The sequence below is a fragment of the Typopeltis vanoorti genome, chromosome 13 (genome assembly GCF_054136105.1).
Source record: "Typopeltis vanoorti isolate ZY-2024b chromosome 13, IOZ_Tvanoo_1.0, whole genome shotgun sequence".
NCBI lineage: Eukaryota > Metazoa > Arthropoda > Arachnida > Uropygi > Thelyphonidae > Typopeltis > Typopeltis vanoorti.
The window spans coordinates 19812781-19839395 of record NC_143561.1 but is presented as its reverse complement, the minus strand read 5'-3'; the positions used below and the strand labels follow the sequence as shown (position 1 = coordinate 19839395).

At 36.0% G+C, this 26615-nt stretch overlaps 1 protein-coding gene across 4 annotated transcripts in view; it reads right to left on the bottom strand.

Annotated features, from left to right (window-relative positions):
- LOC150099977 (kinesin heavy chain-like) overlaps positions 1–26615 on the bottom strand; it is a 306528-nt gene that overhangs the window by 45197 nt on the left and 234716 nt on the right. For all 4 annotated transcript variants that reach the window (XM_090402371.1, XM_090402373.1, XM_090402372.1 and 1 more), the window contains 3 exons: positions 17505–17699; positions 9303–9452; positions 2892–2987 (listed from right to left, as the gene is read on the bottom strand). In XM_090402371.1, the coding sequence (XP_090258497.1) occupies positions 2892–2987; positions 9303–9452; positions 17505–17699 (441 nt within the window). The remainder of the gene's footprint in view (positions 1–2891; positions 2988–9302; positions 9453–17504; positions 17700–26615) is intronic.

The window sequence follows — 26615 nt, the reverse complement described above, 5'->3', positions numbered from 1 at the left end:
AAAATTTTTCTTGACGAAAAAGGAGATATTTATCCAAAATTGAGTGATAAAAGATGGTTGTTACACTTATCATTTTTAGTAGATTTCTGAAAGTTTATTTTTCACTTGGTCAGACTATAATAAATTTAGTTTAATCCTTTATCCAAGTGTGTGCAAACAAAGTTTGCGCCTGAAAGTATCTTCAGGACTGGGGTAAGGTGGTACAACACCAGGCGATTCCTTGCAAAGGTGGAGCAAGCTACCAATACTCCTATCTCAGTATCTCTCATAATGCAAAACACATCTTCTTGCGGATATGTATAATGTTATGCATTAAGGGAAGGACCACTACCCAGACTAGTTGCAACCTTTATTGAGGTCTCTTCAGTGGGAGTCAGGCCCAAGTGGAGATACCAAGGCAGAAGCATTAGCAAGGTCATCTCCTCCTATAGAAGCTGCCAAACGGTGTGCCACCTTTTTATTAAATTACTCTGGATTTAGAGAAAGATGTTGAAAGTTTATTTTTCACCTTACCACCTTACCCCAGTCCTGACCAAGTGAAAAATAAACTTTCAACATCTTTCTCTAAATCCAGAGTAATTTAATAAAAAGGTGGCACACCGTTTGGCAGCTTCTATAGGAGGAGATGACCTTGCTAATGCTTCTGCCTTGGTATCTCCACTTGGGCCTGGCTCCCACTGAAGAGACCTCAATAAAGGTTGCAACTAGTCTGGGTAGTGGTCCTTCCCTTAATGCATAACATTATACATATCCGCAAGAAGATGTGTTTTGCATTATGGGAGATACTGAGATAGGAGTATTGGTAGCTTGCTCCACCTTTGCAAGGAGTTACCCGGTGTTGTACCACCTTACCCCAGTCCTGAAGATACTTTCAGGCGCAAACTTTGTTTGCACACACTTGGATAAAGGATTAAACTAAATTTATTATAGTAGATTTCAGTACGAAATTAAGCAATTTAAATTTAGAGTTACAAGGTAGAGATAAAAATTTAATTGACATGTTAAGTTCGATAAAAACTTTCCAACAATACTTACTTTTATTAAAGAAAATATAAATGACCGCAAATTTAGACATCTCCCATATTTATTAAAATTTTTTAAACAAAATCAAGAAATGCTTTGCTATGGTTTAAAAGAATTTATTTGTGAAATGAATTAGTTGAGGAAGAAATAAATTCAAGATTTAAAGATTTTAATAAAACTGCAATGATTGTATCTTTTATCAATAATCCATTTCAAGAAAACTTGACATTACAGAAATTTCAAATAAAATTAGTGGGCTGTTTGATATTAACCAAGTTGAAGTAGAACTTGAGATAATAAACATTCAGAATAATAAATTAATTTAATCCTTTATCCAAGTGTAAGCAAACAAAGTGTGCGCCTGAAAATATCTTTAGGACTAAGGTAAGGTAGTACAACACCAACTTGTTCACTAAAATAAACTTCCAAATATTCAGAATAGCTACATTTAAAATCAATAAACAATGAAATCATTTGGAAGTATGCACATGAAAAATTCCCAATAATAACTGATATTGCGCAAAAAATTCTGTCGTGTTTTGGATCGACATACTTGTCAGAATCCGCTTTTTCAAGTATGACCGTCATAAAAATTCAATTAAGAAACCAAATTACAAATGATCATTTGGATGATTGTCTGTGATTGGCCACTTCTTCATATCAACTTGACTATGAAAATATTGGAAGGTCCAAACAATGCCAATTTCATATTAACTTTTTTTTTTTTTTTTAATCAACCAGCATTTCCTGTAACTTGTGAGTTTGTAATCAATCTGTTGTTTTTTCTAACTTTGGTTTTCCAAAATAGAGAAATAAATATTTTATTCCAATATATATTTATTTTCTTTTGTTGTATTAAAATATTTGTTGTATTAAAATAATTAAAAGTGATAAATAAATTTTTAAATACACAAATAAAGTTTTTAGTTGTTTATTTGTGCATAATCAGATATCAGGTTGGGAGAACGTGATCTATATAAGAGAGTAAATCGGCGAATAACTTTTTATAGAAAAGTAGCTTGCGTAGTTAAAAAGGTTGAACACTACTGGCATAGGCGATGGTAATTAGACCGTTTGGGTGGAAGCATCTGGATTTGAAATTCTGTCTAGAAAGGGCTTTTCAAATGAAGACGAAATGAGCGAGCTTCATATGAATGTGGCAGGGCTTTTCCTCTTGCAAAAGTAGCCAGAAAACACATACATTTACAGACACAGCAGGCCATAGAGAAAGGTTTAATTGTCTTGTCATTAACAAAATTAAGTTTATAAAAGGCTTATAAAAATTAGGTTTATATGGGATATTCTTTCGGTTTTTGTTTGCTTAATTGTTATTTAGCAATAAAGGACTAAAAAAAAAAAAAAACCATTAATGCCTTTTATTCCCAACAGGGAGTAGACACAATTTCATTAGCTCTAACTTTAGAATAGGTAGCAGCCAGTCTCTATCCTTACAAACATCACTGATAGTGAACTCAAACTATTGATGAATCAAAGCTTTTCAGAAGACAGTGTATGGCTGAAAACTGCTGCCTTAAACCCTAACACTAGTATTACTGTCATAATAGTATGAGATTAGCAATGGTTGATTTTGAGAAGTGAACTTAAAACCTAGGTTTTTCAGGAGGTATAGCCCTAGATGCCTTGGCAAAGAGTGACTAACTCAGGAACCAACTGAAAAAAGGCTTAGAAAAAGCTCTCCTAGTTGGCAACTAAAATCAAACCAGTAACAGTCTGATTCTATTTCCACGGGGCTACAAAGCATTCCAAAGAGGGGGAAATTAATCTGTCAGAATGTTTAACATTTTGAATCTGATGAAGTCCATTAATGAAAAGGCTTATATTAATAATGAAAATAATATATTAAATACCTTTATCAGTTCTTTAATGCAAATCTTCATTTTACTGATATGTGCAGAGGATGCAGTAAGCTTTTCTTCAATACCTTCAAGAGAGTCTCCTGTGCACTAAAAAGAATTGTGAAATTATAAGTGCATATCTTATCCATTTGAAGCAGTGGAGGGGGAGGAGAAAGTGATATATATATATATATATATATATATATATATATATATATATATATATATATATATATATATATATATATATATATATATATATATATATAGAGAGAGAGAGAGAGAGAGAGAGAGTCATGTTTTAAAGTTATCCATTAAAATCAGAACACTTATCTATTAAGATGATTTGCAGCTGAATAGATTTGAAGAGTCTGGAGAAAGTGCTATTTAGTGAGAGTTCAAAAGTGCAAAGATAGGAAACTAGAGTTGCTTTTTTTGAAGGGGGGATAAACATAAGTATGTATACATACAAGTATTCATGAAGCAAGTGAGTGGGAGAATGATCAAATGAAGTTGAATGTAGGCTCCTCAGATTCTGAAATCAAGCAGAGGTCAACACAAGGTGTAAGGGAAGTTGTGAACTAAGGAAATACTTCGGTTTATACTAATGCCAAAGCATTCAGAATAAGGGGAGGAATTTTTGACACTGGTTAGTTCAGCTTGGCCAAAAGTTGTAGGAATTAGTGAGACTTGGTTGACAGACGATGATAGAGTCATAGCATTTTTAAAGAGGATATAGGAAACAGGATGGAGTGGGATTTTGTTAATGATATCAGAAATGTAGTAAGGAAGAGAAGGCATTTAAAGGGAGGGAAGGGATGCAAAGAGCAGTGCATTTGAAGTACCTACTGTGAGATAGAAGCCAGCAGGATGAAATATCTAGTGGTTGTAGATGGGGGGGGGGGGCAGATAGGGAAAATGCAGAAGCATGTATTGCCAAATTAGCATAAAGCACAGGGCAAGTTTTATCATGGAGGGCTTCAACTAGAATGGAAGGAGGTAGATAGAATCAGACAGAGAAAAGGAAAAGGAATTTATACAACCATTAAATGACAACTTCAAAAATATGGCTATCTTGATTATTAACAAGCTCAGAAAGAGCTTGTTAATAATCAAGATAGCCATATTACCTTCAATTGGTACAGGTGATTATACAGTCTTGACTGGGGACATTGACAGACATGCAAAATTTTCAATTAAGAAAGGATATATGTGAAGTTACAGAATAAGTGATTATGACAAGTGGAGGAAGTAGCTTAGAGTAGTTTCATGGCATAAGAATTTGGAGAGAATGATATTAGCTATTCATAGGAGTCAAGGAGTGTTTGAAGAAAGCAGTATTACACTGCATAATAAAGGTCAGGAGGATAAATCAGACAGAAGTTAGATGGATATATACAAGTAATATATTTAAGAAGGAGCAGAAGAAAAGTTGTGCAGGGCATATAAAGTTGATCAGGATACCAAACAGAACTCTGTTTATATAAACTGGAGCAAATGGGGATGGAAAGCTGGTTATATGGATAAGAAAGTGGCAGATGGACAGACACCGACAGTACTATATGGAAGAATTAAACCCAGGAGAAGGTAAGGTGACTAAGGATACACACTGTAGGACTCTGTATTTGAGCTGATTATATGTAATTTTTACATAAATTATACAGGATATGATTTAAGGAGAAATATCCAGTTGCTTGCTGATGATTCACAACTGGCTAGAACAATAGTTCATGAATATGATATGGAGATTCTGCAGGATGATTTAAACAGACTCGGAGTATGGGTAAAGGATAATGGCTACCAGTTTAATGTGGCAAAGTGTAAGGTCATGCACTTTGGGATGAAGAGATCAGACATCCAGTTCCATCAACAAACTACACTGATGTAACTAGAGAGCAGGAAATTGATGAAGTCAGGGATGCAAGGGTGATTGTGAATAGGGAATTCAAGTTTAGAAGGAATATTGCAAAGGCAAACAAAACACTCATCAGATTATGGATGTTGAAGAACACACTGATAAGCAGGAATAGGGAGGTTATCATCTTTCTTTAATAAGGCCACATTTGTGCTATAGTGTATACAGATCTGATTGCCTGGATTTTTTGGAGAAGAAGTGGTGGAAAGGATTCAGAGATGCATAACCGAGAATAGAATGCTCCATATGAGGAGCATTCCATTAGCTGACAGACTTTGATAAAGAAGGGATATGATACAAACATATAAGTTTTAGAGGGCTTTAGAGAAGTGATATAAAAGGCTGTTTTCAATACATGTCAGGAAGGAGAAAACAAGGGGTCATACCTGGAAATTGGGTAAAAGTGTGGTTAGCAGAAGCATGCAGACTAGATTTTTTTATTTTTGCTTGGAGAGTAGTAGATGGATGAAAAGAATTATGAGAGGTAGTTGTGAATACTTTGCCTATGAATGTGTACAGTCCTCCCATAACAAGTCTTTAAATCTATAGATATGCCTGAGAAAGCAGTAATAGTTTAAATCTATATTATGATAGATTTGTGTTTGTAGAATGGATACCTTCTAGAACGTTTTGCACTATTAATCGGAGAAAAGTAGGCACATACACATACACACACACACACACATATACAGTGATACCTCAGCTAACGAGTGACCCTGCTAACAAATTTTTCGGTTAACAAAGATTTTTTTCGCTGCTTTTTGGACTCGGCTAACGAATATGGATTCGGCTAATGAATGTTTTAGTAGATGCGCATGCTAACATAAAGCAGCAAACATGAACGGTCGGGCCATTCCAGGAGCTTATCTTTTCTGTCTCTCTGTGTGTGTGTGTGACAAAGAAATGAGCTGATCACATCACATAGGGGAGACCCATCAACCCGACTGGGTTGTTTACATTCAAGACAGTGAGAAGTGAGACGCCTCATATCAGTGTCAGTACGGTGCATGCTCCGTGTGGCTGTGAATGTGAGAGGTAAGTGTGATAGAATTTATTCTTTACTTGGCTAAATTCTACTATGGGAGATTAATTTATAATTAGTAAATTCTATTCTTATCTAATTAAATAAATAATATGCTGTATGTCATATTTCTTTTATATTTTTCAGAAAAAAATTTTAAAAGTGAAAAAATTTTTCTTGACAATGGGTCCAAAAAAAAGTAAGCGACAAACCCAAGGGAAGCAGAAAGTTGCTCACAATTGAGCAAAAGAAAGAAATAATTTCAGCATATGAAAGTGAAGCATGGCATAGCATCATCATCAATAGCTACAAATTTTGAAGAAGAAGGAGGAGATTAAGGCAGCTTCAGTTGCAGCTGGTGTGAAGACCTTGGCCTCTCAATCCCAAAGAAGTTCTGTGAATGAAGAAATGGAAAAGCTTCTGATGATCTGGATAAATGAGTGACACTATGACTCAAGAGATGATCTGCAGCAAAGCCAGAATGATTTATGAAAATTTGAAGAAAAATGTAGCAGGACACAGTACAGCAGAGGCAGAGGAAGAATTCAAAGGAAGCAGTGGATGGTTTGAGAAGTTCAAGAGAAGGCAGGGATTCATAGTGTAATTAGACATGGAAAAGGAGCCAGCGCAAATAGAGAGTAGGCTGAGAAGTTTGTTAGAGATTTTCAGGAGTGGACCATCATTCATTGATACAAGCCAGAATAAGTGTTTAATTGTGACAAAACTGGGTTGTTCTGTAAGCAAATGCCCAAAAGAACTTTCATCACAAAAGAAGAGAAGTATATGCCAGGGTACAAACCTATGAAAGATAGAATAAGTCTTTTATTTTGTGCTAATGCAAATGGTGATCTTAAAATTAAACCAATGTTGGTCTACCACTCTGAGACACCAAGAATTTTAAAGAAGGAGAATGTTTACAAGCCCATGCTTAGTGTTTATTGGAAGTCAAACACCAAGGTATCAAGAAGCATATTCACAGAGTGAATCGTGGAGGTGTTTGGGCCCACGGTGAAAAAGTACCTGAGAGAAGAAAACTTGCCTGAAAAGGCTGGGCTTCTTCTGGACATGACAATGCTCCAGGGCATCCACCTGGCTTGGAAGAAGATTTGGAGGCAGAATTTAACTTCATGAAGATAAAATTTCTTCCTGCAAACACCACATCTATTTTGCAACCCATGGACCAACATGTCATATCAAACTTTAAGAAATTGTATACAAAACACATGTTCCAAAGATGTTTTGATGCAACTTCATTTACCAGTCTGACTCTGAGGGAATTCTGGAAAGATCATTATCACATCCTTTATGCTATTCAAGTCATTGCCATGGCATGGGACGAAGTGTCAGTTAGGACACTTAATGCTGCCTGGAAAAAGTTATGGCCAGACTGCTGCAAGATAAGAAGTGCTGTTTCCAGTGTTCAAGATGTTGAAGATGATGCTGGGGAACTTGCTGCTGAAAATGCTGATATTGTAGATAAGATAGTCTCCTTGGGCAAAGCATTACATTTGGAGGTAAATGAAGATGTAGAAGAATTAGTTGAAGAACACTCAAAAGATCTGACAACAGAAGATCTTGAAGAGTTGAAAAAGCAACTGAATCAGGAAAGAGATAAGATAAAGAGTGCTCATCAGAGGAGGAGGACAGCAATAAAAAGGGAAGAATGCCAACAGGTGACATTAAAAAAATGCTGCACTACTGGGAAGAGTTTCAGTCTTTGGCTACAAAGTGGCATCCCAACAAAGCTGAAATGAACAGACTGTGTGCCGTGGTTGAAGCAGTGGTGTAGCTAGAACTTTTGCCGCCCTCTCAATACTCATCAAAAATACTACAAAAAGTCAAAACGACGTATAGGGAAATAAATTAAAACACTATTACTGAAATAAGAGCCAACAGGCTTCACTTCAGCAAAGTAAAATATTAAAAATTAAGTGGATATTGAATACCACATTATTTCTTAGCCGAATAAGAAACTCAAAGATCAAAGCTTACTCCACCTTTACTATGAGTCTCCCTAGCATTGCACTACCAGGTGTTGGCTAAAACACTGTTTATTTTTGAAGTAAAACTTTAATTTCAACATTCTAAAATGTTATTTTTCTTGCTTTTCTGTTAGCAAAATCGTCGATGATATTGGCGAAGTCTATTTCATAGTAATGTGGGTAATCCTTAATTGATTTTATTTAGAAAAACTCCTCTCGCAACTAGCAACACTTACAGCAATTGTGAGGAAAATTCGTAGTAGTCTTACAATATTTGGAAACGAGTTCTCGAGACTGTATTTTAGAATTAACTGCAAAGGTTCAAAGTGCCGCCCAGGGTGGACCGCATCCCTCTGCCCCTCCCTAGCTATGCCTCTGCGTTGAAGACAAGTGTCTGAATCACTTTAAAAACATTCTGAAAAAAAGAGAAGTTCAATCAACTTTGGACAGATTTGTGACTTCTCCTTTAGCAAAGAGACAGAGGCCAGCTACTGAAGAAGAGGAGACTTACCTTGAATAAACTTTGAAAATTTGGAAGAATAGTAAAAACATTGTGTACATATTTTCAGTTTAATAAAGTGTATATAATAGTGTAAACATCGTCAGTTTTTCATTCTACTTTCCATTCTCCTTTATCTAATTGGGTAGCTGTTCATCTCAGCCTTTGGTGAGTTTTTGCCTTTTTATAGTGTGCTTTTTACTATTTTATAAAACTTATCTTTAAATAGTAGGCAGCATCCAGAACGAATTAAACGATTTTCTATAGAAACCTATGGGAAATCAAATATTCAACTAGCAAATGTGATTCCGGAACGAATTATCTTCATTAGCTGAGGTATCACTGTATATATATATATATATACTAGGGGGGGGCTACACCCCCTGGCACCTACGGTGCCCAACCCACCCCGAGTGGGTTGGGCACCGTAAAAAACACTATTATATACATATTATATATTATATGTATATAATAGTGTAAACATCGTCAGTTTTTCATTCTACTTTCCATTCTCCTTTATCTAATTGGGTAGCTGTTCATCTCAGCCTTTGGTGAGTTTTTGCCTTTTTATAGTGTGCTTTTTACTATTTTATAAAACTTATCTTTAAATAGTAGGCAGCATCCAGAACGAATTAAACGATTTTCTATAGAAACCTATGGGAAATCAAATATTCAACTAGCAAATGTGATTCCGGAACGAATTATCTTCATTAGCTGAGGTATCACTGTATATATATATATATATATATATACTAGGGGGGGGGCTACACCCCCTGGCACCTACTGTGCCCAACCCACCCCGAGTTCCGAACTGGTAGGCCAGTTCTCCTTGAATTCTGATGACACAAATTTTGAAGACTCGACACTCAGGGTAGCCCCTGAGTTTCAAAACATTTCAAAAAATGTGACATACAAACGTGACATGAAAAGGATTATAATTTTATATATATAGGATAGATATATATATTCACAATATACTAACAACCGAGAACAAAAAAAAGCTCACCTTTATATCATCTGTATTGTATCCAAGCAGTGAAGCAATATCATCTAAATCTTGTTGCAAGCAGTTAAATGATTGTCTTAACCTTTCTGTTTGTTTGCAGCTATTCTCACTTGTTTGTCTGAGCTGTTGATTGGATACATTTAATTCTTTCTGAAAAAAAAAATCTAAAATATAACAAATACATCTTTGAGAAACTGTAATCCCATATAGATGGATAAGAATATGATACTTTATGGTATCTAACATAGCTTTGAGAGGAGTAGAACTTGCCTTAGTAATTTACTCATTTTCTGTAGTAAAGTGACAGTAGAGTTGGATAAAGGAATGACTATACAATGAATACTACTGTTGAAAGTTTTTCCACTTGGTTATATTATAAATGAAAGATGCCAAGAAATTATATTCTTGGTTTCATCCTTTATCCAAGTGTAAGCAAACAAACTTTGTGCATGAAGTAACTTCACGACAGGACAACTCGTATAATGTGAATTATTGTGAAGCCTCTAATTAATGTGAAGTCATTAGAGGCTAATGGCTTCACATTAATTGCTTTAGTATCCCATAATCCAATGCACATATGTCTGCACGGTTAGCCTAGTGGCTTTGCACTTCACAACCATATGACTGGGGAAGGAGTGTCCCAGGTTCGATTCCCGTCGAAGATGTGAGGAATTTGAGGATCTTCCTCAGCCATAGCAAAGTTAGCCAGTCTTGGGAGCAGGCAATAGGGTTTTTCCCATCAGTTTATCTGCCGTTCTTCATCCCACAAGCAGGCAAACTGGCCCTGTGAACATATGCTACTACAGCCAAAAATATACCCCCCCCCAGTGGCAGACTAGGCGACAGGTCGGTTGGAAGTGGTACTAACAAGAAGTCGCATCTAAGTAACACGCAGACCCTGCATAGGAAGCGGGAATAATGCGTAGTGAAAGAAGAATGCAATGCACATATCTCTATGGATATGTATAATGCTATTCATTATGTGAAAGTCCACCACACAGACTAGTTTCAACCTTTATTGAGGTCTCATCAGTGGGAGGTAGACATAGAAGTGATACTAAAGTTGAATCATATTTCCATATACTAGCCAAAAGGCATCACTGTCATCATCTTATTTTTAAAATACTCTGGAAAGTTTTTCCACCTGATTATATGATAAATTAAAAATTCCGAGAAATTATATTCTTGCTTTCATCCTTTATCCAAATGTAAGCAAACAAAGTTTGCACATGAATAACTTCATGACAGTGCAACTCATATATAAAAGCTAATATTAAGGGATACTGGGATACTAAGGCAATTAATGTGACGTCATTAGCCTCTATATACAAGTTGCCCTGTCATGAAGTTACCTCATGTGCAAACTTTGTTTGCTTAACTTGCATAAAAGATGAAACCAAGAATATAATTTCTTGGCATCTTTAATTTATAATGATACTGCTGGACTTTGAAAAACATATAGAATTTTATTACACACAAACAAACAATTTCAGGCAAATGAGGAGAATATGAATCTGGTGATATGGATGAGATGGTGAATGGTAGACAACATCAAAGAGTGGTATGTGGTGGAATATTGGGAATGATCTGAGAAGGAATATCCCATATGTTTGTAGATGATGCATACCTGGAGGCAACAGTAGCAATGAAGGTGATGCAGCAATGCTGCATGATGATTTAAACAGGATACCCCATAGAACACTGTTACGCAAATTGGAGCAGATGGGAATGGATATTAAAGTGGTGATATGGATAGGAGAATGGCTCAGGGAGAGATACCATAAGGTGGTGTATGGAGGAGCCGAGTCCAGAATGAGGCAGGTGACTGTGGTGTGCCTCAGGGCTCTGTGCTTGGGCCAATGTTGTTTAATTTGTATATAAATGATATAGGAAACGGCTTAAAGGGAGATATTCAGTTGTTTGCTGATGATGCCAAGTTGTGTAGTGCAATAAAAAATCAAGCTGATGTTGAAAGTTTCCAGGAGGATTTAAATAAGCTGGTAAAATGGGCAAAAGAAAATGGATGTCAGTTCAATGTGGAAAAGTGTAAAGTCATGCATTTTGGGATTAAAAGATTACCAGCTGTGTACTACATCGATGGAAAGGTACTCCAAGAGATTGATGAGGCTAGGGACTTAGGGGTATTGGTAGATAGGGAGATGAAGTTCAGAGGACACATTGCTAAGGTGTCCAAGATTGCACATAGGATTACTTGGTTGTTGAGAAACACACTGACATCCAGAGATAAAGAGGTTATTATTCCCCTTTATAAAGCATTGATACTTCCACATTTGGATTACTGTGCTCAGGTCTGGTCACCTGGATTCCTTGGAGATGAGGAGGCTGTGGAGAGGGTTCAGAGAAGAGTGACCAAGTTGGTGAGTGATATAAAAAATGCTCCCTACATTGATAGATTGAGATCTTGTGGATTGCAGAGATTGGTTGATAGGCGAAGAAGAGGGGATATGATAGAAACATTCAAATTACTAAAAGGTTTTTATAGGATTGATGCAGGGGAAATGTTTCAGCTGTGTGAAAGTGATGGAAGAACAAGAGGTCATCTCTGGAAATTAAAGAAGAGTGTGGTTAACAAAGGTGTCAGAACAAGGTTTTTTGCCTGGAGGGTGGTGAATGAGTGGAATTCATTGCCTGACTTAGTTGTGAGCTCTTCGTCTGTAAATGAATTCAAGAAGAGATATGACAGATATTGTTTTGCTAGTTTGGGTCTCCCGTGATGAGTCTACTGACTCCATGGAGATACCCGTAATAATAATAATAATAGAATCCAAAAGAAGGTAAGTGACTAGTGCTTCAGAGCTCTATATTTGGCACTGCTCTTTAGTTTATATATTTGTAGTATTGGGAATGATCTGAGAAGGAATATCCCATATGTTTGTAGATGATGCATACCTGGAGGCAACAGTAGCAATGAAGGTGATGCAGCAATGCTGCATGATGATTTAAATAGACTGACAATAAGGGCAAAGGATAATTAATGGTTGCATATTCACTGTGATAGAACACAAGGATTATGTGATTTAAGATCAAAATAATACAAGCTTTTATTACGTTGATGGACCTTGGCTGCAGGAAAATAATAAGGATAGAGATTTTAAGTTCACTGGTAATAAGGATTTTTTGGATGTTGAAGAACACATACTGATGAGCAGAGATAAGGAGATTTTTATTCATCTTTACAATTCTTTAATATGTCCACATCTGGATTGCTGTGCAAAGATCTAGTCACCTGAGGTTTGTGGGATATGATAGAAAAAATCAAAATTACTAAAGGGGGTTTTAAAATAGTAGATGCTAAATAAATGTATCAAATTCCTCTAATTCAAATGACCAGATTCATATTCATCCCCATTTGCTTTGATTTATGCAAATACCTTTCAGAATCTCAAATAACATCAAAATAAGCTGATGCTCAATTCTCTCTATGAAAAACATATGCAAATTCTGAAATGAAATTGGGTTATTAATACATCATCAACCAAGATATGAGCAGCAAACCTGTCATAACAATTTCCAAATTTCTTTCCAAAGATCATAAAGGCATAGTAATGCCAGAGTATTTGATATAATATTAAATACAACATGCATATTTAGGGAGCCTGGACAGCTCAGTGGAAGTGGCATGTGCATCCCTAGTGCTAGGCTGCTCAAAGAAAGACTCAGTTCTAGTCTAGTCATTGACTAGAGAAACGTTTTGTAAGCTTTTTTTAACTAGTTCCCAAGTTAGACAGTCTCTGGTACAGGCAAGGTTTTTTCCTCCCAGAAACCCATTTTTACCCCCATAAACTAAAAAAAAAATGACCCTAGAACCACATTATATCAGACAATAAATATAATGTTAGGATTAGGGACCAGATAGTGGCACTTGTTAGCTGCCTCTCTTCACTGGATGCTGTGTATAATTATTGACAGTCTTGGGCCAGCTATCTCTGATTGGCTACCAGTGGAAATTGAACTGCACTCTTGATCTCCAAAAGTTAGATATGGCTAAAACAGCCTTGCCTACTCCCTATAGGGAAATAAAAGGCATTAATGGATTTTTAATTTTTTTTACATCCATATTTTCAATGATGCAACAACTAGCAAATTACGCGTTGAAGTCACATGCATCCTCTTATATTTCTATTACCTCCACATAACAGTTCCATATAACAAAAGCAGATAAAGGCAAGTAGTCTATAGTAATAATGTAATAATGGACAGGACTAATACAACAGGAAATATGACCACAAATCTTACAAGATCATCAGTTAAGACTTGATTAATAGTAAAATAATAAGTTAAACTCTTTGATAGACAATGTTATGAGTTGATAGGATACTGCTAAAAATTTCTTCCTTAAAAAGAAACCAGTTAGAAAGAAAATGATTACGTGAGGATAATATTAGTAGACGACACTTCAGGAGAACTTGAAGAGTATAATGAGAAATTCATTAAAGTGTTTCATGCTAATGGGTAGATATAGTTACCAAGCTTGAGTGTGGATAAACTATGGAAGGTGGGACAACTAGAACAAAAAAAGAATTAAACAAACTTAATAAGGGGTTGCTTAAGGGTCAAAGCCAAATGACTAGGAGAAGACTTCCACATTGATTTTAAGGAATATGGAGAACTGACTGGGGATTCTGACCTAATGCCCAATCATTACCTTCACATGTTGCATCCTGATAGTAGTACTGAACACGGGTACTGAACAAATGAGGATGGGTTGGCAATTTGGAACTTAGCTGACTGGCTTAAACCTAAAATACATATGAGGGTACAACATGATGAGATTTCATGTCAGCCGGAGCATCACCCAGTTACACAAGGCTGCCTACAGTTTTCGTCAGGGAATCAGGGCAAACAGTGAAAACTCATTTACCGGAACAAGTTCCAACTCAACATCTAGAAGAAGAATAAACCCAACATCTAGAAGAATTGAAGATAGGAACTATCCAAATAAGGAGTATTAATGGGGGGGGGGGGAAATCACACTTGAAGAACTGGAAAAGTATTTTGTGGACATAATACTTTTTCCAGTTCTTCTTCACGTACAAAAAGGAAGGAGTAGTGATGGTATCCAACACCAAAAATGAAGAATAAACTTCTTGATTGGAAGGCAGTTTCAAACAGAATCATGTGGGCAAACTTCAAAACAGGGAAATGGACAATTACACTTACTTGTGCCTATTGTCCAAAAGAAGGTTGTCCTAAGGAACAAGTTGAGGAATTTTTCAAGTAATCAGAGTAAGCAGCTGACATAAAAAAAATGGAAAAGTGGTCCTTGTTGAAGATCTAAACAGCAGACTAGTAAACAAATCCCAACCAGGCATATAGGAACATTTTGGGAAAATTTGGAGAAAATGGCAAAGCTAATAATAATGGTAAATATCTGCTGGATTTCTGCTTAGGATACAGACTAGTCATTACTAACACCATGATGCAACATAAAGATGTGCAAAAGATCACGTGAAGAGAAGACACAAGAAATAAGAAAAGCTTCATTGACTATGTTCATGCTGATTCAGGATACAAGAGTGCACAGAGAATTTCAGATTGAAAGTGACATCACTTAATGTTAAGCATGATAAAGATGAATATCACATTGAAAAGAATAGTAGGTAAGAAAGCTTTAAAAAGAATTAAAGTTGAGCAGCTTTTACAGGTGAACTGTAGACTTAACTATACAAACATTATTGAAAGAAAAAATAAAATAGCCTGAAAACAAAAACTAGACTGTGAAGTCTCATTGGCAACTGAAGAAAATGTTCACTGATTCAGCTAGGGAGGTATGTGGGGAAGTGGTCTACAAGGAAAGAAAAATATGAACACCATGGTGGGCACAAGAAGTTAAAGAAGCATACTATGAAAAGAAGAAAGTATACCAAAAGTTCCTAGCAGAAGAAGAAGTCATAAAAGAATAGAGAGAAAAATGTAAGAGAGCAAAGCTGTGTGTAAAAGTAGCTAAACAAAAGTCATGGGAAGAATTTGATAAGAGCAATATTAGGAAGGTGGCAAAATGTTCTTGAGGCTATTGAAAAAGCTTAGAAATGGAGGAAAGAGCACAGCAAAAGGAATCAAACATGATAATGATGATATGAAAACTGAAGATAATTATATCCTAGATGTCTGGAGTCATTACCATTAAAGAATATTATATGAAACAAGCAGCAACTGAAATTTTCAGTCACTGCTTGGTCAGGCTTTTCACAGGTTCCATTGATTAACTGACCTAATCTTAATAATAATGGTGGCTTAAAAATCCCAAGAATTTGGATGGCACACATTCAGTCCACTTAGTTCAAGTTTTCCAGCAAACCCTGACTCGAAGCAATTTTTCAGCTTTTATTGGCTACCATCCATACTGGTTTGTTCTAATTTATATGTATAGTTATATAAGTAAGAATTTCTTTGTGTGAACATGTTGCTCTCTAGGTTAATTTAATTTAATTTTGTAACCTAATAGATAATAACATAATAATAGGACTCTAGTTTTGATGTAGTAAGGTTGTTTTTTTTTTGCCAGAGGTCAGGCCAGTAGTTTTAACGGTTGACTAAATCAATGTAACTTCAGCATACCATGTAGACTGTAGCACAGCTTGTTTCTTTGTATATATGTGTATACTCCAGATGACTAGACTAGACTAGAGGACTTCCCATCACTATGCCTTAAATTTCTCCAAGAAATTTATGTTTTAGCTAAAGATCATGGTTATACAGTCACGTCACTCCTAAAGGAATATCAACGATGGATTTTTTTTATTTGATAAGTAGAGGCTTCCATAACATTTCTTCAAATAGAGCTAATAAAATCCAGTCATACTCTGTATAAAAATACATTTTCACCTCCTAGTTGGACTTATTCTGAGTTCTTATTCTAACTAATACAGGAGAAGTCATTCCCACACTAGCTAATTATTTATTATTATTATTATTATTATGTGACACCTCCAAGGAGTCCAAAGACTCATCGAGGGAGAGTGTGCCAACAGTATCGAACAATTGATCCCCTTCATTTCATGGAGAACTTTGAACAAATTTCCTCTACATCCTAAACCTTTAGTGTAGCATTTGTGAATGATATATTTGCAGTATGGTAAGGCTCATGAACAGCACACCAAGAATTTGATAACAAAATTATAATCCTTAAACCTTATATTTATGGATTACCCAAACTACATAAACAGAACACACCAATGAAACTCACAGTGAACAGTATCAGTGCTCCTTCTTATAAAGTAGCCAAGCATTTAGGCTTAGAGCTCTCTCTCTCATTAATACACTTCTTCACATGTAAAAAATTCTGCACAATTCAAATCTTGCATGTCAGATGTGGTCCTCAAAGATAATGATATTATGATTTATTTGTGTGTGTGTGTGTGTGTTAAGTGTTATGTTGAAGGCTTAATGGAATTAAACAGTACTGGGAAAGGGTGAACAATTTTATTTCATCTCAGTCACAAACATCTTGAGGAACATCGAGTCGCTGAAGATATTTAGAATTAACTTTGTTGTGCATTTATTATTTTGTTATTTCTCATACCTCTTCCTAATACTTTATAGCATTAAACTTCATAGTAATTAATATAGTAGTTTAGAATAAGGGTTGGTATTTTTCTGCCTCTAATACAGTGTTTTATAAAATAATGCCAGTTTTTTAAATGCAAATATTTATTGAAAAAAAAAAAAAAAAAGACATATTAAACTGTAAGGTGGACAAGAAATTGGTCATTTTCTTAAACGATTATACTTTTCTATTCTTGAGAAGTTCTTAAGCATCCTGCTGATTTCCATTTTACAACTTTGTCATTGTTTTTTTTTTTTTTAATTTTCACTTATGCCATGATATAAGATGCTACTCTGTCCTGCCTGATGTATTTAGAATCAGGTGGATTAGTTTAATAAATTCCTATAAATTCTCAACATTCTCCTTGTAATACAACACTGAATCAAATTTTACATATCATAAAACACACTAAGTTTTTTGTTCAACCACCACTATTCTGACATCTACTGATGATTTCAGGATGGGTGGGTATGCAGAACTCTTTGAGTAGACAAGCAACTATCTTAAGTTAGGTAACTATATCAACAATTTAGTTTAAAACTTATCTGCATTTAAAATTAATAGATTTTCTTATGTGCGTATGCCTGTACATTTTACTATAATTAAACCATTTAACACAAATGAAAAGTTCTTACCAGCTGTTGATTTAGTTCTTCATTTTCTATAGTCATTCTTTCTAATTCCTGAGACTTTGCACTACAAGCATTACGTGCATCTTCCAATGTCTGAATAATATTTTTCATTTCTTCTTTTAGTAAAGTATTTTCTTTTTGAATATTAGCTATGTCTTGTTGATTCTGTTCCCAATTTTTCTTTATTGAAGTAGTTTCCTAAAACAGAATAGACATACTTTAATTCACAAATCTGGTGTCTTAAACTAGTAGTTCATACTGCTCAGCTAAATAACATAATTTACAATCAAAACTATATTTTGTTAAATGAGAAATAACTGGTGGGAAGCATATTGAAAAAAAAAAAAAACTTTGCTAGTAAAATTACTTTTACTAATTAAAGATTTCACTGTGGTTTTTACGTGTTACTTTATTATTTAATTATAAAATTACTTTTGTTCAATTAATACATTGAAATATAAATGTTAAATCTATATTTCATATAATTCTATCCCTGTCAGGGATAGAGATTGAGAGGCATAACATATACAATAGGAGGATTTGAACAGATTATATGAGTGGGCAAGTGTGTAAAACTATCAGTTCAATGTTGCAAAGTGTAAGGTCCTGAATTTTTGTAAGCAACAATGGGATGCAAAGGGATGCAAAGTGGATGGGGTAATTTTTTGGAGGAGGTTGAAGAGACAAGAGACCTAGTGGTGGACAAGGATCTGAAGTTCAGAGGTCACATTGCACAAGTTGTGAAGTCATTGCATCAGATCATGGCAATGATGCTAAGGACCTTAACATGCAGAATAAAGAGATTATGGTTCCATCGTATAAGGCCTTGATCAAGCCTCACATGGATTACTATGCACAGATTTGGTCCCCTGGTTTTCTTTCATGGTGATGAGAATGTGTTGGAAAGGGTCTAGAGAAGACTGACTAAGGTGGTAACTGGTCTTTGAGATGTGGGATATGAGGAGAGATTGAGGGAATGAAGTTTACAAAGCCTGAAGAATAGCATAAGAAGAGGGGATATGACTGAGATGTTTTAAGTTGGTGAGGCATTGTTACCAGGTTAATGTAGAAGAAATTTTTCACAGAATGGGGGAAGGGAGTAAAAGAAGGGCTATCCCTGGAAACTGTATAAGGAGCAGGTTCTTTGCATGGAGAGTGGATGGTGAGTGAAATGCATTATCTGACAGTGTGGTGATTGCAGATACACTGAATGAGTTTAATGCATGGTTTGATGGGCTTTGTGCATACTTTTGTGTGTATGTGTGCCTCCCCATGAGTCTTTGGACTCCATGGAAGTCTGGTGTTGATAATAATAATAAAATTTCAGCAGGATATGGTAAATGGAGTGGCGGAGTGTTATGGTAAGTGACAGATTATATTTTTTATTCCCTCCCTATTCTTTATCCTCTCAGGATAAAGAATAGGGAGGGAAATGGTACTTATGGATTTGAGAGTATATGGTGTGAGACAGAGGTGGCAATGACAGGATCTTTATTATTGTTGATTATTTAATATAATTATTACTGCATGGGAATCTTCATAGAGTCCAAAGACTTTATCACAGAAGAATCACACTGTATACATGTTACGTCTCGTGTCTCTTCCTTTATGTTATTTCTTTTATCTTTCTATCTTATCTTTCCTTAAATTCTATGCTTTATTCATCTCTCATACATATCAGGGATTTCGTTGCCAACAAATTTATTTTAAGATCGACTGTGCTAGCTGGCAACTAAATTCTGATATTCAAATAGTTAACATTAATTAATATAGGGATCACGTGATATGCAGTCGTGGTTCCCCCCCTCTTTCTTACATGAATTGTTTCCTCCCCCTTTACTCACACAGGTCCAAAAGTTTTTATAAGTGGTAACTCAGTCTCAGAACGACAGAACTCATGAACTTTGATATAAAAGAATACATTTATTAAAACACTAGTGTGGATACACTTTTGAATAACCATTCAAAATACACTTTAAGTAAAAATATCAATGCTAAATTACCCTCTTTGAGCTAAATTGAGAGTCTGAATGATGAGCTGAACCCTTACTCTTTCAATGCTGAACTGATAATTCCATTCTTTCCCATTCATACAATCTCTTCAAATCTCCCTGTAAGGCCACAACATCTGCTTGAGTCCTGAATATTCTTCCCGATTTTGCATCATCTACAAACTCCAGTTAAACCCATCCAAATATCATTATGATATAATTGAAAAACAATGGCCCCATAACATGAAACATGTGGCACACCACTAGTGACTGTCCTCCTTCAGCATACACCTCCATATACAACTTACTGATACCTATCTGACAGCAACACCTATCCAAATCACTAGTCTGTTACCAAATTCTATCTGTTTCAATTTAGTTACTAGCAATTCTATCATGCCTTTATATGCCTTACAAAATCTAAATATGCCACTGTATATGCATCTCCCCTGTCCAGTGCAGTAGTGATCTTACTATATTACCATATGGCACAAAAAACCAGTACTGAATAACTACAAGATATATGTTATGAAGTAAATGGGTTTATTAACAAAGAAATATATCTTTGCACATGATGATATGTACATCCACAACCATCAATGGAATCTTCGTCAAATAAAGCATTAATGACAGTAGATTACATGCTCAAAATAGGGCACCTTGTCTTTCAAGACAGATTTCATTGTGCATGTGAAGGTTCTCTGTCATCTTGGAGAACAAGGGTTAGAACATCTGCTGGTCATATTGTGTAATTTTAACACTTAGTTTACCAAGGTTTGAAGGTGAGTCATGGTGGAATATCCATTCCTTCAACATAGCTCAAACGAATGCATCAGGTGATGTAAGAACAGGAGAATGTGAAGGATACAGGAATTCTGTGAACCTTGAAATGAGCTAGCTAGGGAAGTGTTCTGATAAATAGGCTACAGAACCACGTGATGTCATGTTGGAGGTTTAATGGAATATTTACAACACTAGGAAAGGATTAAACACTAATTTTAATGCTTCCAATATTTCATCTCAGTCACTGAGGCATCTTCAGGGATTACAAATAGATCTTATAACACAGAATCAAATACAACACAATACTAAGTGAAACACGTGGGTGACTGTAAAGTCCCATCTAGGTGGTTCATCCTCCATTGGCATTTAGGTGGCCTAGGATGTAAAGTGGGATCTAATGTTTCCCAAATTTTGGGAAGTTTTATGCAACTGTATTTATTTAACCCTTTAACTGCTGAGAACGTATTATTATGGACTCGGAAATACATGCCTGCTTTGCTGAGCTCATATATGTACTGTTGGCACGCCTCCCGTATTCAGACAATTTTTTAGTATGGAAAGAATCATCGTAAGATATTCAAACTTCGCGGATAGGTTCCTCCATCTATTGGCAACCAATTGAAGTTTATTTGACTTGGGTTTCTGTCCTTATATGACATCTAAAGAGAAAAATTTGAACTGGTGCAACTAATCACATGCAGCATGATGCATAAACCAAGTGACTGTAGGGATTTCAGGGATGTCACAATATGGTGTCTACCAGTAAATATCCGCGTTATCTTACTGATGATCAAATTGATGAATTGTTAAAAACAAATGAGTCAGGAGAAGAATTGTCCATATTAAGTAAATTGTGTACTTCAGATGAAGAAGATCCTGGTGATGCAAGTGTTACAAGCGAGCAAGATAGTGACAAAAAGTCTTGATACGAACGTGCTTAATCGAATACGTACCGAAGACGTATTGTTCAAGTGGTGTGATGATGATGATGCCTTCACTCCAAGTGTACACGAATTTGATAGCAGTAATTCAGGAATAATCACAGGTAATATCACTGATGATTCTTCAGCTTGAGATATTTTTGAACAATTTTTTACCATAGAACTTATAACAACAATAGCTGATGAAACAAACAAGTTTCATACCTTCACCACAAATAATAGACCATCTTCATGACTAAAGCAGTGGAATAACACCACCCCTCAAGAACTTAACATTTTTCTAGCTATTACAAAAAACTATTTTTCCACCTTCTGGATATGACCATACTCTAAATTCCCACTGTCTCTATAATGTAAAATTTGGAAAAAACACAAACTTAACAGTCTACCAACTCATGCTTATCAGAGAAATAATTCAAAATTACCATATCCCCAGAACAACAGGGAGGTTGAAAGGACAGCCATCACCTGGAGATCAACCACTACATCTCAAAGAAAGGCATTTCCCTTCTCTTGTACCTTCTACTGAGAAGAAAAAGAATACAGCTCAAGTTTTTATGTCTGTTCCAATACCACTCTTGAGCAGAAGAAGCGTCGTGAGAGTCAGTATATGTGCACCAAATGTGACGCTGGACTCTGTGTACAGCCCTGTTTCGAAAAATATCATTCCACGCTAATTTTTTAGGATTTTCATACCCTGGAACTTGGTAGGCTTAGTAATAACTGTGTTGTAAATAATAATGCTCTTTATATATTTTCATTAATTTCTACATAAATTAATGTGTGTAATTTGCATAATCAAGTGGACACCCCTTGATTATGCAAATTTTATAAAACACTATTATTGCCATTTCTGTGAGTGAACAAGTGTATATCAAGAATGTATGATGCTGTCCGGACTTCTTACTTCAGTAAGTATTTTAATTGATTTTATTTATAAATTTTTTGCAAAATTAATTCAGCACATGGGACAATGTCAGTAGAATATAAAATCAGCAGTTCAAGGGCTAAATTTGGTTGATTTCTGAGTACCTCTGCAGATTCTAAAAACGGTCTTTCTTTTTTGAATTTACTATGGTGGAGCATGGTGGTTTTTCTCCAGGAGATCCTGTGGGTTGTATCCATAACATGGTATGCAAGGCCAGATTGACCATAGTCATGATTGCAGATGTATGATTTGTGTTCTTCTACACAGATGGTTGCTGATCTACATCTGTCCAAAGTAAGCTGGCTTGTAGGAACAGAGGAATCCTGTTCCTGCAACCCTGTTCTCTGTAGAGACCACCTCAGTATCCCAAGTTTTACCACTGTTTGCAATTGACTGTGTTTTGGAGACTGTAACACTTGCTCCAGCACACGCCTGTGATTTTCATTTGTGGTAACAGTTCGTGGTCTCCCTTAATGCTCTTTGCATTGCGGCAAAACACTCCTGATATGTTAGAACCTCTTGATTAAGGAATTAATGACACTGTTGATCAGGGCACGCTTACGGAAATGACAAACAAACAAACTGCTCACAAACATGTCACAAGCTTGGAACCAGGGGTGTATATTCATGGTGTGCTAGGTGTGTGGTGCAGACCCGTGGAATAGCAATATCACAATATAATCTAATTGTTTCCTGGCTTCACATGATTCCTAAAATTAAGCACAATATACTAATGTTCCATGAAGAGGACATGTTTCAATGTGTAAACATTGCATCACATTCTCATTAATAGCCTGAGTGTGTGGCCACAAATACGGACACCTTAGACGTACAGATGGCACAGCAGGTCAAATTCTTAGCATTTCAGTGGTTTTTTTAAAACCACCCAGAAGGCAAGGCAGGGTGTGCACTGAGAGAATAGCACCCAGAAATCAGTGGCTGTGATTGGTTATTGTGTCAACCAATCCAATTGAATGCTGTCATTTGTCATGAGTTTGCTGTTTTGGTTTTCTAAGTTTCATTTGTTTTGCATGTATGAAGTGTGAACTGACATGTTTAAGACACCGATATAGACAAGTTTTTAAAAATTTATAACTTTTTTTTTTGCCCATATTTAAAATGGTAAACAGTGTCTACTGAATGTCCTGTTTTCTGCAAGAGCTTTTGTGGATGTATGATTACAGTTGAATTTAGTAAGCCTCATCCTCCTCTTCCAAATTTACTATTATATTTACACCTTTCAGTAATTCAAATATACCATTCTCCTTCTAATATATCTTAAAACAAAGACATTGTCCCTCAGTCTACATAGATTTGGTTACACTTAATTGCATTGGACCAATTAAGATGAGCACAATGCACTATGCACTCTTTTCATACATCGATAAAAATGCAATTATACAGTCAAATCAATGTGAATTTTTTTAGCACAGGTTGCATATTGTGCACACAACAACACACACCCAACCAAAATGGGCATGCAACACTACTGCTTGGACCATTTGATCTGCTAACTCCATATGGGCAAAAATAATGCTCAACAATGTCTTTTCTTCCAATGTCAACACCATTGCTACAGCTAAATGTAATGGCACGTGCTCTACATGTGCTCTTCTATTAATGTGCATGCAGTTGAACAGTATATCTCATAGCACGTGTACTGAAGGGGGAGGGGTGAAATTCAATACTTTTTTATTGTGCCATGCCATACCATACATAAGAAAATTTGGAAAACATGACTTCCCTTCAATAAACCTATGCTGAAATCACAGAGAATACTGCTGTTATCAACCTATTTCTGTTGATTTATTATCATGTGATAGATAACAGACCCATACTGAAATCACAGAGAATACTGCTGTTATCAACCTATTTCTGTATCCTAGTTCTCACTAACCTTGCCAATATTTTAACAGTAGCTCTGGATATACAGACCAGACTGGCCTATTAATTGTGACCACAGCCTTATCACTACCTTTGTGAAGCAGAACAATTCTTTCTATTCCCTTGGGAGCTGTGCTGTTGCGAGACTCTTATTAAATGGGTATGCCAAGGCTACTGCCAACTTCCTGGAACATTTCCTTAAGACAGTGATATGTCATGAAGTCCTATTCTCTTAGTGACATCGAGCTTACTTAATTCCTTGCCTTCCTTCTACTTGCCACACATCAGAAAAACTTTCTCAGATTTTTCTTGGCAAGGAGTTGAGTTCGAGGTTATATCGTAGTGTGTAGTGTTCGTGCAAGCTCCTTATAAGATAAGTATTATTTTCAGTTATCGTTGATAAAATTAGTTAATATTGCGTAGTTTTGTTTGCCTTGCGTATTTTAGTGCATCTGTTTGTGTGTTTTTGGTGTGTATAACTTATTATTTGATAAAACACGTTGCAATAATTGTGGCACCTGTACGAAGGAAAATGGCGGCCAGTAATGATGGTTCGCCATCATCGTTATCAAAGAACAGTAGTATAAAAGAAATTAGTCAGTGTACTAGCTGTGAAATGTACACTTTATGGAGTGCGGTCGGAGTGTGGATAGATGATAATAAAGGATTGAATGTGTGTAGAAAATGTAGGGAGAATGAGGAATTGAAGTGTATTTCGGATCGTGAGTGTGATATTTTTGTCAAACTTCAGAATGAAGAAAATAGCGATATGACAAGAAACGGCAAGGTTGTACACGAGAATTATGAGAGTGTGAATGTAGAAAGTGTGAATGATAGTATTAATGGTTTCTCAGAGAATAAAAAAGATGAGATAGATGCATTGAATGAGATCGCGTTGTTGAATGGTGTGATAGAAAGGGCAAAACAGCAGCTAGAGTGCATGAACAAAAGTCGACTGAATGAACCAACCAATAATAAAAGGTATGACAGGAAAAATAGGCGTATGAACATGAACATGAACAAAATGAATGATAGAGTGCTGTATGGAGACTCGTTAGTACGAGGTGTGATAGTAGAGGAATTGACAAAATCGTACCAACCTGGTGCGACCATAAAGGATGTAACTGAGTCTATTAGAGAGCAAAAGGAAAGGGTGAAAGAAATGATTGTTGTGGCAGGTACGAATGATTTGAAAGGAGATAAAATGGAAATGATAGAAGACCTGAATGAATTGTTTGAGGTAGCAAAAGAAAAGAGTGAGAGAGTTAGAATGATTAGTCTTTTGCCACGGTATGACAGTGAAATGTTTAAAAGGAGGGCCATAATTGCAAATGACTTTATGCGTGGGTTATGTGTGACGAGTGGTGTGGAATTTGTGGACGTGTGGAGTGAGTTTGATGGGCAAAAGGATCTATATAAGATGGATGGCTTGCATTTGAATTGTTATGGTGTAAGAAGACTTGAGAAAGTGTTGCTGAATGTAGTGGATGTGCAAATTCAGGGAAACTAGATTCGTTAAGGGGGGGGAGTAGATATACAGTCCTTAGGGAGGCAGTTGAATGTAAGAATGAATATAACATGCTAGAGCAAATAAGGACAACAAACCAGAGTGGGATAGTTAATATAAGGCATCAAGGTAGGGTTGGAGCTAATGGGGGTCTTAAATTCATGTACACTAATACTAGGAGTATTAGGAACAAGAAGGAAGAGGTTTTGGCCATGGTTGGCACTTCCAGACCACAGGTTATTGGTATTAGTGAAACATGGCTGACTGTAGATGATATAGCTAGTGGGATTGAATGTGATGGGTATAGTGTGTTCAGGAATGACAGAGAGAATAAAATGGGGGGAGGAGTATTGTTGATGATAGCTGATGAGCTCCAGCCAAGGAGAATAGAAGTTGAATTGCAGGATAGAGAAAAGAGCACATTTGAGGCCATTTGGTGTGAGATTGTGGCAAGCAGAACTAAATATACAATTGGGTGCTGCTATAGACCAGGTGATGGAAAAGATGGTGGTGACAATATACACAGCAAATAGAAGAAATGAGTGGAAGGAGGGTGATTATTATGGGAGATTTCAACTATGGTCGCATTGATTGGAGTGAGGAGAGGACACATGGGAGGAAGGAATTGGATTTTATGCGGTTATTAAGGGATAACTATCTGCGACAGCATGTAATGGAAAATACTAGGGGTCAGAGAGTGCTTGACCTAGTAATTACATCTGAGGATTTGGCTGTAACAAATATGACAACATTGCCACCAATCGGTGAGAGTGATCATAGGGTCTTGACTTGGGAGGTGGCTAAAGGTGTAGAATTTTCAATTAAGACAGGGTACATGTGGAATTATCGGGCTGGAAAGTATGACAAGCTTAGGAGTTTGATTGGCTCAGTGCCATGGCATGTACAACTGCAAGGACTAGAAGTTGATAGTGCATGGGAGGTAGTTAAGAAGTGTTTGCATGAAGCAATGGCTGACTGTATACCTAGAGTCCGAATAATAAATCAAGTAGGGGTTAAATGGATGAATAACACCATTAAGCTTGAGCTGCAAAAAAAGAAACAACTATGGAGGGAATTTAA